The 12,181-nt window shown below is 41.3% G+C and overlaps 1 protein-coding gene across 7 annotated transcripts in view; it reads left to right on the forward strand.

The window, feature by feature from the left end:
* ANK1 (ankyrin 1) overlaps positions 1–12,181 on the forward strand; it is a 353,544-nt gene that overhangs the window by 111,900 nt on the left and 229,463 nt on the right. The window contains exon 1 of one of the 7 annotated variants that reach the window (XM_056570993.1): positions 2,465–2,578. The exons of the other annotated variants lie outside the window; for them this stretch is intronic. Coding sequence (XP_056426968.1) covers positions 2,567–2,578 — 12 coding nt within the window. The 5' untranslated portion in view covers positions 2,465–2,566. Of the gene's footprint in view, positions 1–2,464; positions 2,579–12,181 lie in introns of those variants that run through there. 7 annotated transcript variants of the gene reach the window in all.

Genomic DNA, 12,181 nt, shown 5'->3' on the forward strand with positions numbered 1-12,181 from the left:
CAGATTTTGCTACCATTGACTTCAATGGGTCCGAAGGAAAACCTGCAAATCTTCCTCTATTGCGGATTTTCTGCAGACCCGTTGAAGTCAATGGTAGCAAAATCCGCGGCAGATTTTCTGCAGCAAGTACACTGTGAAAATTGCACAGGTAATCTGCCCATGTGAACGTACCCTGAGGGTGTGTTCAAACGTACGTAACGCACTGTGGATTTTTTGCAGCAGAAATTCGTATATACGCACATACCCTAAGGCTCAGTGGTTAGCACTGTTGCCTTGCAGCGCTGGGGTCCTGGGTTCAAATACCACCAAGCACAACATCTGTAAAGAGTTTGTATGTTCTCTCCGAGTTTGTGTGGGTTTCCTCTGGGTACTCCAGTTTCCTCCCATACTTGAAAAACATACTGATAGGTTAAGATTGTGAGCCCTAATGGGGACAGGGACCAATTTGATTGTACAGCGCTGTGGAATCTGCATGCGCTATATAAATAAAGAGTTATTATTATTATTCCAGGCTATGTTCACACAGTGTAAAATTGAAGCAGAAAAAAACACCTGCATTTTCCAGACAGAAAAGAGAATCAAGTATTTTTTATGGTTTTGTAGCGTTTTTTTTTTTTTTTTTACGTGTGTGTGTGTGTGTATATATATATATATATATATATATATATATATATATATGTGTGTGTGTATTTCACAATGTAGCCCTACATAATACACACTGAATACACATCAAAACAACTGATTTGTCATTTTTTTTTTCACAGCCAGAAAAATCGCATGTTTCCAATGATACTTCAAAATATACCTTCAAGTACACTCTGTGGGGGAGATTTATCAAAACCTGTGCAGAGGAAGAGTGGTGCAGTTGCCCATAGCAACCAATCAGATCGCTTCTTTCATTTTCCACAGGCCTCTAAAGAGGCCTGTGGAAAATGAAAGAAGCGATCTGATTGGTTGCTATGGGCAACTGGACCACTCTTCCTCTGCATAGGTTTTGATAAATCTCCCCCTGTGAGCATAGCCTTACAGGAACATTTTATTTTTCTATGGCTATCCGATGTCATTAATCCTGGATTAAAGGAATTTTACTACAGTGGTCCCTCAAGTTACAATATTAATCGGTTCCAGGAAGACCATTGTATGTTGAGACCATTGTATGTTGAGACCATAACTCTATGGAAACCTGGTAATTAGTTCTGAAGCCACCAAAATGCCATCCAAAAATAGGAAAAAGTGAGGATTAAAAAAAAATAAGTAGATAACTAATATAGATAAAGCAAATCCTGACATATAAAAGTAAGAAAGATCTGCTGGGAGCTGTAATCACTGTCTATGTCAGTGTTTCCCAACCAGGGTGCCTCCAGCTGTTGCAAAACTACAGTTGTAGTTTTGCAACAGCTGGAGGCACCCTGGTTGGGAAACAATGATTTATGTAGAGGACAGGAGCTTCTTCAGGGTACTATATAGTACACACAGTGTCCCAAATGGAGCCGCCCTTACTTGGTGTCGAAAGGAGCAACTAACCCTGGCACAGGTAAAGAGTAGTACAGAACTTGTAGTTCCTCCCTGTAGTGTAGGGGGCGCTACCAGACACCAGTCAGTGCATACACTTCAGTAATACAGGTGATTTACCAGTAAAATGCCCATTCTGATTGGTCAGTTCCTCCTGTTGTGACACATTTCGCAGATCTGGACTGTCTGTACATTGTATGTTGAGTCTGGTTTCAAGTTACAATGGTCAGGAAAAAAACATTGCATGATGAAACTATTGTATGTTGAGGCCATTGTAAGTTAAGGGATCACTGTATATCGTCCTATACACGATGGTGGAGATTTATCAAAACCTGAGCAAAGGAAAAGTTGTCCAGTTGCCCATAGCAACCAATCAGATCGCTTCTTTCATTTTTAACAAGGCCTCTGCAAAATGAAAGAAGCGATCTGATTGGTTGCTATGGGCAACTGGGCAACTTTTCCTCTGCACAGATTTTGATAAATCTCCCCCACCATGTACTCAATTTTACTCCATGTTGCTCAGCGATTAGTGATGAGCAGCAGGGTCCATATTCGAATTTGCGATATTTCGTGAAAATATATTGGTGATTATTCGTCCTATGTTTGCGAAATTTGCATATTCGCTATGTTCCTTCACTGATTTTTTTTCCATGGAAAATTCACATAAAAATTTGCATGTAAAAAAAGCACAAAAAAAAAGGAAAATTTGCATAAAAAATTGCATGTGAAAAAAACCCCAAAAAACAAAACAACTATTTGTAATTACGAATGTATAGCACTATATTCTAATTCGCATTACGAATATTCATGCTCAACACTATTAGCTATATCCAAGTCATTTCTCATCGTGTTTGCTTATGGGTGTATTTCAAGTAATAACCAGCGAGGCAAAATTAGGGAGGAGGGCAGGGAACCGACAACAACGCCTGGACTGATAGATAGTGAGGCTGAAGTCAGAGATAGCAAATACCCTCTCATCTGGGAATCATAAGAGAGTCCGCAAGCGGAGGGTAGAGACACCTTTCGAGGTGGAGCGACACTTCTCTGCGGCATCATGTTCCTTAAGGTGAGTGGACATAGTGATGGGGTAACTAGGGGAGCGGGAAGGTTGTGGACGGCTTTTGAACTTGAAGCCACCTTTCCGCATAAATGGCTCATTCGGTATCCAATGACATATACTCCAACTATAAAACTCCACCTGCAGCTGTTCCCTGTCATATCAGGAAACATTTCCCCTGTTTTACAGCTGTTGTAAATTATTGCTGTGAAGTTACGAAAATACTTAGTTGTCACTTTTGAGTAAAATTTAACTAAGCGTGAAGAGAGTGGGAAATCTTATTAAAGTTTATGCCTTAAAGGAACTCTCCACTTTTTGTCACTACAAAAGAAAAGAAAAAAAATCTGAAATTTTTTAATATACTTTATTTTTCAATTCCTTTTTGCATCCAGGAGCCAAGATCTCTGATGGCTGTCAGGGAATTAAAAACATTCTTTTTCAGATCCTGATGGCAGCCATCGGCTGTCTGAGCATGATGGGAGTTGTAGTTTTGTAACAGCTTGAGGCAGTTTTTTTTCCAACCAGGGATCCTCCAGCTGTTGCAAAACTAGAACTCCCAGAATGCCCGGACAGTCTTCGGCTGTCCGGGCATGCTGGGAGTTCTAGTTTTGCAACAGCTGGAGGCACACTGGTTAAGAAACACTGATCCAGGAGCCACGATCTCTGATGGCTGTCATGGAATTAAAAACATTCTTTTTCAGATCCTGATGGCAGCCTTCGGCTGTCTGAGCATGATGGGAGTTGTAGTTTTGCAACAGCTTGGGGCAGTTTTTTTTTTCAACCAGTGTGCCTCCAGCTGTTGCAAAACTAGAACTCCCAGCATACCCGGACAGCCTTCGGCTGTCCGGGCATGCTGGGAGTTCTAGTTTTGCAACAGCTGGAGGCACACTGGTTAAGAAACACTGATCTGGACATATCCATTGACTTCTATTGACAATTAAGTTTGGTCCATTTAAGTTTTCTCCCCGAAAAAAAAACCCCAAAAATTTCTTTTTAAAATATTTGTACAATAATAATAAAAAGCATGTACTCATAGGTATGGTTTTAATTGTACTGACCCACAGAATAAGAAGAACATGCCAGTTTTAGTGTTGAGCACGAATATTCGTAATGCGAATATTTATCGCAAATATCGGCACTTATCGCGAATATTTAGAATATAGTGCTATACATTCATAATGACGAATATTCTTTTTTTCTGCAAATTTTCCTTGCAAATATTCCATGACAATTTTCGTATTTTTTTTTGCTTTTTTCACATGCAAATTTTTATGCGAAGAGAATGAACATAGCGAATATGCGAAATTCGCGAACATAGGACGAATAATTGTCAATATATTTGCGACATATCGCGAATTCGAATATGGCCCCTGCTGCTGATCACTAGTCAGTTTGACCGTAAAGTGCGCTACATAACACCCATAGAGGTAGAGTGGTGCTGTTGCCCGTAGCAACCAATGCCTACTTGGCTACTTTCATTTTTTCAAAAATGAAAGCGGCAAGCTGATTGGTTGCTATGGGCAACTGCAGCACTTAACCTCTACACAGGTATTGATCAATCTCCCCCTAGTGCAGTGGTCTCTAACCTGCGGACCTCCAGATGTTGCAAAACTACAACTCCCAGTATGCCCGGACAGCCGTTGGCTGTCGGGGCATGCTGGGAGTTGTAGTTTTGCAACATCTGGAGGTCCGCAGGTTGAAGACCACTGCCCGAGTGACTGTTTGGGTCATTTTCCGAACATGGTTAGGACTTGAGCCCAAAGACATATAAATACTAGCCCACTGGCATGCCGTGTATAGGTTGGCATCCATTCTGAGGTGTACGTGCAATTTGGTGACGATATGTGGTGTGAACCCTCTTTTTGGTATACATCTAGGGGACTCCACATATGATACCTCTGCCATAAAGTGAATGCGCCAAGCATCGACTCACATAAAAAGAAAACATATTGCAGGATATATGATTCTTTTTTTTTTTACAGGATCCTGCTCTATGGAATAGCACAAAGGTATGTGCATATTCCATGCAGCAGAAAAATGAAACCCACCAAAAAGGTGGACACTTATTTGGCTTTTGTTCAGGGTCTCTTAAAGGGGTATTCCAGGAAAAAACTTTTTGATATATATCAACTGGCTCCAGAAAGTTAAACAGATTTGTAAATTACTTCTATAAAAAAAATCTTAATCCTTCCAGTACTTATCAGCTGCTGAAGTTAAGGTTGTTCTTTTCTGTCTAAGTGCTCTCTGATGACACGTGTCTCGGGAAACGCCCAGTTTAGAACAGGTTTGCTATGGGGATTTGCTTCTAAACTGGGCGTTTCCCGAGTCACGTGTCATCAGAGAGCACTTAGACAGAAAAGAACAACCTTAACTTCAGAAGCTCATAAGTACTGAAAGGATTAAGATTTTTTAATAGAAGTAATTTACAAATCTGTTTAACTTTCTGGAGCCAGTTGATATATATATATATATATATATATATATATATATAAATAAAAGTTTTCTCCTTGAATACCCCTTTAATATGTTTGTTGTAGGCACCAGGAGTTTTCCCAATGTATATGGCCAATGGACGCTACATGGTGTGAAAGCCCAAGTAAAAATGTTTCCTATTTTTTATTTTATTTATGAATCCACTTTTGTCTAAAAAAAAACTAAATTAAAAGGGTACTTCAGGGAACTGAACTTTTCAGGCACTTATCCCAAGGGTATAAGTGTCTGATTGCAGGGGGTCCGGCGGCGATCTTCGTATGTAGACTCGTCTACTTACCTGTCCTCGCCGCGCTGAGGTCAACGGGCTGTAGTGTGCTGCGGACAGGTAGGTAGATGGGAGCCCATACAGGAGATTCCAGGGGTCGGGGTCCCAGCTGTCAGACCCCCCTGCGATCCGATATTTATCCATAGGATAGGAGATAAGTGTCTGATAAGTTCAGTTCCCTGGACTACCCTTTAAAAACTGCCACAAAAACTCCCTTATGTTCACCTGGAGGACTTACGCCCACTTTTTCAACATTGGATTCCAACAGTGGATTTTGCAGCAGTTTTGGATGCGGATTTAGCCCTATTCTAAAGAAACCATATTAAAATGATATAAGATACTTTATTTCCCCATGGATTCACAAATGTAAATAAAAATAAAATAAAAAAAAACCTGACCAACAAAACTGTTTTCAACACAGAGATCGCGAAAAATGGGATGCAGTTTTAGGACCCATTCTGGGTGGACATTTTGTGTTCACTGGCACTAGGACGGTGCGGACATGTGCTGTCACTGGTGGCCACTGGCAATTTCATCTGGAATTCAAATTTCCGCAGTGGAATTTTCTGCCGCAGCAATTCAGCAGTGTGCATGGTGCAGCAGAATCCCACTTAAAACAGTAGGAGGCTGCTGTATCGGAATTTCTTTGCTCTGATATTCCCAAGTGTGAATGGGCTCTTGTATGGTCTGACATGCATCTTTTGCTGTGGATTTTCTGTTGTATGGTCACACATGCATCTTTTGCTGTGGATTTTCTGCTGCAGATTTTAACACTGGCTCATTCATACTATAACATTTCTAAACTGAGGAATTCTGCTTGAAAATTCTGGTGTAGCAGCCTTCCATTGTTTTCAGTGGCTGTCCGGACATTCTAGGAGTTACAGTTTTGCAGCTGGAGACACAATCATAATTTGCAGCGGGTTTCCTCCTGTGGGAAATCCTGATGCAGGATGCATCTCTGTTTGCTTTCAGAGAACTGAAGCATCACTGTTCACATGAAATCATTTCCTTGTGGATTCTTTACTTGTGGTCTCTGATGCAAATTCCACATGGAAATAAAAAAAAATCAAGGTTAAGGTTTCATTCACATGACTATAAGGCTAGGTTCACACTGTGGAATTTCTGGGCAGAATTTCTGCCGGAGAGCGAGCCGGCGGCACTAGGACCGTGCGGTCTACATTGCCATCCCCATAGATGGCAATGCATTTCTGAGCAGATCTCCCAAAATATCCACCCAGAAATGCAGTGCAGTCTATGGGGGCATCAATGCAGTCTGCTCGGTCCTAGAGCCGCCGGCTCGATCTCCAGCAGAAATTCTGCCCAGAAATTCCGTAGTGTGAACCCAGCCTAACTCACAGCAGGTTACCTGATGCAGGAAATCAGCTCCGAGTTCTGCAATTCACTTTGGTGGACCCATGAAAGTGAATGTTAGCGCAACGCGCAGCGCGTTGCGCTAACATTCACTTTCAGGGGTCCACCAAAGTGAATTGCAGAACTCGGAGCTGATTTCCTGCATCAGGTAACCTGCTGTGAGTTATAGTCATGTGAATGAAACCTTAAAGGGGTTATCCAGGAAAAAAACTTTTTTTTATATATCAACTGGCTCCAGAAAGTTAAAAAGATTTGTAAATTACTTCTTAATCCTTTCAGTACTTATGAGCTTCTGAAGTTAAGGTTGTTCTTTTCTGTCTAAGTGCTCTCTGATGACACGTGTCTCGGGAACCGCCCAGTTTAGAAGCAAATCCCCATAGCAAACCTCTTCTAAACTGGGCGTTTCCCGAGACACGTGTCATCAGAGAGCACTTAGACAGAAAAGAACAACCTTAAAGGAGATGTTCGGTGCTCACTTTTCTTATTTTATCCGTTCCGGGCTGAAAAATAAAAGAAAATAAATTTTCTCTTACCTGCCTAGGCTCCCCCGGTGCTTCAGTACAGGTGTTCGGTCCCCGGGCTGTATTCTTCTTACTTCCTGTTAGCCCGGTACGTCACACGGAGCTTCAGCCTATCACTGGCCGCAGCGATGTCCCGCCTCGGCCAGTGATAGGCTGAAGCTCCGTGTGACGTGCCGGGCTAACAGGAAGTAAGAAGAATACAGCCCGGGGACCCAACACCTGTACTGAAGCACCGGGGGAGCGTAGGCAGGCAAGAGAAAGCTTATTTTCTTTTTTTTTGCAGCCCGTAAAGGATACAATAAGAAAAGTGAGCACCGGACATGTCCTTTAACTTCAGAAGCTCATAAGTACTGAAAGGATTAAGATTTTTTTAAAGAAGTAATTTACAAATCTGTTTAACTTTCTGGAGCCAGTTGAAATATATATATATTAAAAAAAAAAGGTTTTCCTGGATAACCCCTTTAACCTGGATTTTTTACAGATTTCCATGTGGAATTTGCATTAGAATCCACAAGGAAAGAATCAACAAGGAAATGATTTCATGTGAACAGTGATGCTTGAGTTCTCTGAAAGCAATCAGAGATACTAAAAAGGTCGGTGTGTTGAAACGTAAACTACGTTGTAGAAAGCTAATTTGTAAAGTGATTGTTTTATTTGCATAAATCTTGGAACCCCTATAAAGTAGTAGAATACTAAATAAATATATGTGTATATATATATATATATATATATATATATATATATATATATTCAAGCTTTTGTTACTGTCATTCTTTTATATATAGGCCAGTATATCCCAACCAGGGTCCTCCAGCTGTAACAAAACTACAACTCCCAGCATACCCGTACAACCATGCTGGGAGTTGTAGTTTTGTAACAGCTGGAGGCACCCTGGTTGGGAAACACTGAGATAGGCCCCACTGGATTTTGTGACCTGATCCTAAAATGTTTAAAGGGGTTATCCAGGAAAAAACTTTTTTTATATATATTAACTGGCTCCAGAAAGTTAAACAGATTTGTGAATTACTTCTATTACAAAATCTTACTCCTTTCAGTACTTATGAGCTTCTGAAGTTAAGGTTGTTCTTTTCTGTCTAAGTGCTCTCTGATGACACGTGTCTGGGGAACCGCCCAGTTTAGAAGCAAATCCCCATAGCAAACCTCTTCTAAACTTGGAGGTTCCCGAGACACGTGTCATCTTAGAGCACTAAGATAGAAAAGAACAACCTTAACTTCAGAAGCTCATAAGTACTGAAAGGATTAAGATTTTTTAATAGAAGTAATTTACAAATCTGTTTAACTTTCTGGAGCCAGTTGATATATAAAAAAAAATTTTTTTCCTGGATAACCCCATTAACTCTCCAGATTAGCGGTGCTAGAGTTGTTTGGCAGCTGCTTATCTCTTCTTCCTTTACAGATATTACACATTAATTTGGTCTTGAGCTGAAAACACTTTTGTTAATAGGATTTTCGGGGGCAAATACTTTTTGCTGAACAATTTTCGGATATCACTTCTATGGTCAAATTTACTAGCAAAAGAATGGAATGGCCTGTCTTATTACTTACACACCACAAATAGCTGGAAGCTTTATAATTTGGCAACCACCAGGCCCCCCCCCCCCCCCTGCCATGGATATGTTGGACGCAATATGTTACATGTAGGCTGGCAGTGCTGCCCATCAGAGGTTACACAGGTGACTGGGCAGTCTGGCCTGCGTATATTGCAGTACATCTGTTACAGTGAATCCTTTTGGACTGTTTCTTCTTATTATTTTATGGCATAGCATCATGGCCCCCCTCCCCACTCGCTTGTATGACACTAGTAGCCGTCTTATCACATGTAAGCAGAACACAGGCGTGGTCGTAGTCAGTGACACTGCACTATGACGTCTCTATGTCTATCTAGCAAATATGTGAAACTAACAAGAAAGGTGCCATAAAACGTAACCTTTATTTGGTTATAATAATAAAACTACACCAGATATTCAAAGTGTATAAAAATCTAGTACACTTAAAGCAGATGGGGGGGTCCAGCTCCCAAAAATAGATAAAACTAAATTTTTACTTACATGGGTAAAAAATATGGACAACGAACAAAGAAAACAAAAACCTATAGGTGCATTAAAAACAAACTCCGACGCGTTTCGAACTTACTACGAGTTCTTAGTCATGGCCATGACTAAGAACTCGTAGTAAGTTCGAAACGCGTCGGAGTTTGTTTTTAATGCATCTATAGGTTTTTGTTTTCTTTGTTCGTTGTCCATATTTTTTACCCATGTGAAGTAAAAGTTAAGTTTTATCTATTTTTGGGAGCTGGACCCCCCATCTGCTTTAAGTGTACTAGATTTTCCGGGATATGGCCCTCTCTGTCCGAGCTCCAAGCTCCACTGCAAAGCCGCATGAAAGCCGCAATTCTATCTACGGATGTCCACAGTGAGTGGTGAGCTGAACAAAGTTTCTTTCTTTTTGTATAAAAATTTAGTCTAGCAAATAACTTATTCTAATATGGTTTTTTTTTGGTTTGTTTTTCCAAACTTATGATCTATATATTAACAAAAAATTTTTATAATTTAAATGTTTTTTCTATAGATTAACCTGGTGCCATATGTGCCTGGCATGGGCTGGTGACAGTGTACTGATATAGATAACAGAACATGTGCGGAATACATTTGGTGCAATACAACAGTGCTCTGGTTTTTCTGCTGTTGCAAAACTACAACTCCTATCATACCCTAAGCAGTGTTTTGACATCTACCTGGCAGTGTTATTTGAGCATCTTGCGGCAGTGTTATTTAGACATTGTATGATAGTACAGTGGTCCCTCAACATACGATGGTAATCCGTTCCAAATGAACCATCGTTTGTTGAAACCATCATTTGTTGAGGGATCCGCGCAATGTAAAGTATAGGAGAGTGGTCTACAACCTGCAGACCTCCAGATGTTGCAAAACTACAACACCCAGCATGCCCGGACAGCCAACGGCTGTCAGATGACTTGACAGATGACTTTGACTTGACTGACTTGTGACTGACAATGCTGTGACTGTAGCTTACTTGTAGCTTGTGGCTGCAGACTTGACTTGAGGCCTCCAATGACTCCAGAAACACTCCTAGACTCGACTGCACTGTACCTCAGCAACAAGAGCTCTAACTCCAAGAGAGAGAGCAGAGGCTCCACCCAGGGCTTATATGGGGGAGACTCTGGTGGGGTCCTATTGGTCACCCCTAGGTCACCTGGTCACTGATACCTCCTGGGTAACAATCACATGACAACTCACATGTTAAACAGTCTTAAAGTGACAACGCTTTCTTCACACATTACACAGTATATAATACATGGTAAACATATTTACATGGGGGGGGGGGGGGCAAATGCAAGGGGGGCTCAGGGGACACTGAAGGGAGGCTGCCTGACAGGGCAGCAAGGGTACGGGGTAACAACTCCCATACTGGGCCACCTCACTAGGTTTTAGGTTCGGTCACAAAACCGGATATGGGGTAAAAATGACTCCGGTCAGCTAATTCAAATGAGATGCGGGCCCGGGACCAGCTGGGATACGGGAGCACCCGGTTTTCCCATCCCCCAGCTGGATCCGGTCCCCGTATGTGATAAATGAACCCAGCCTTATTCAGCACTAGGAAAACAGATCAGAATTCTTTAAAAAAAAAAAAAAAAAAACAGCACCACACTTGTCCTCAGGTTGGGAGTGATATTGAAGCTCAGTTCCATTAAAGTGAATGGAGTTGTAATACCACACACAGCCTTCAGACAGGTGTGGTGCTGTTTTGGGTAAAAGTCAGCTTTGCTTTGCTATTGCTGGAAAACCCCTTTAAATCTTCCAAGAATCTAATTCCTTGTCAGATGTTCTGCCACAAAACTTCTGACGTGTGAACCAAGCAGCAGAATCCCTTTGAAATCCATGGTAATCCGCTGCAAGTTGATTCTGTGCAGATTTTTCGTGGTGTGAGCAGGCCCTTGCTGGATTCCTTGCAGATATTCTGAATGGAGATCATAACAGCTAATCTGCAACATTTCTGTCCCATGTAAATGAACCCTAAATGCTCCCCCTTCATAACCCTATCTTTATGGGCAGTCGTGATGGTGGCCGCTCATTTTAGGCATAATTCTGGCTGCACATACAATCTGCTGTACAGTTTGCTCTTGTATTCTAGTTAACAATCTATCCTGGGAGAATATAAGTCGTTCTTTATAATGCCTATAAGCAGCGAGTCCCTCCCTCCCATGGGCCCGCCGTCATTCCTAGGACGAGGACTGGCATGCCGTCTGTTGTTTAATTCATACAAGAAAGGATGGCGGTCCTGCCGGATATCTTCTCCTAGTAATTACTTAAATATGTATGTAGTATATCATCAGTTCCATGCTCAGTATTTCTCTTAAGTAACAGATCAAAGGATCCCCCAGGCTTTATAAAAGACCAGTCAGTCAAAATCTTTTCTTCAAGCACATTAAAACTACAAAGTAAAAACTGTAAAAAAGTACAAAATAGAAAGTGAACAAGGTCAGGGGGGATTCTAGGAAGTAATATGCAATGAATAATGGTGGCAAATTGTAGTTTTTTTTTTTTTTGTAACTTAACTCGAATAATACTGTAATTAAAGGGACACTCTGTTATTCCTGGTGCAGGGAGAAATGGTGCAGCAAAAATAATCAGTTTCCGAGGCGCTTCCACTTAGGATGAAATTCAGGCAGATGCAGAGGGTTAAAAAAGGAAGTCTCTTTTTATTGCCATCAATACAAACGCGTTTCGGGACCCAAAAACATCCCTTTTTCAATGCAAATACAGGCTTCATCTATGAGGAGCTCTGCTCTACACATTTTTTTTATACAGAGCTTATTCCTGGTGCAGGACCTGAGGGGGCGAGGCATGACAAACAGACTCAAAGAACATCCAATGATGGGGGCCCTAGGTCATGCACTGGCCTCACTTTATCAAAACTGTC

This window comes from Hyla sarda, chromosome 4, assembly GCF_029499605.1.
Source record: "Hyla sarda isolate aHylSar1 chromosome 4, aHylSar1.hap1, whole genome shotgun sequence".
Lineage (NCBI taxonomy): Eukaryota > Metazoa > Chordata > Amphibia > Anura > Hylidae > Hyla > Hyla sarda.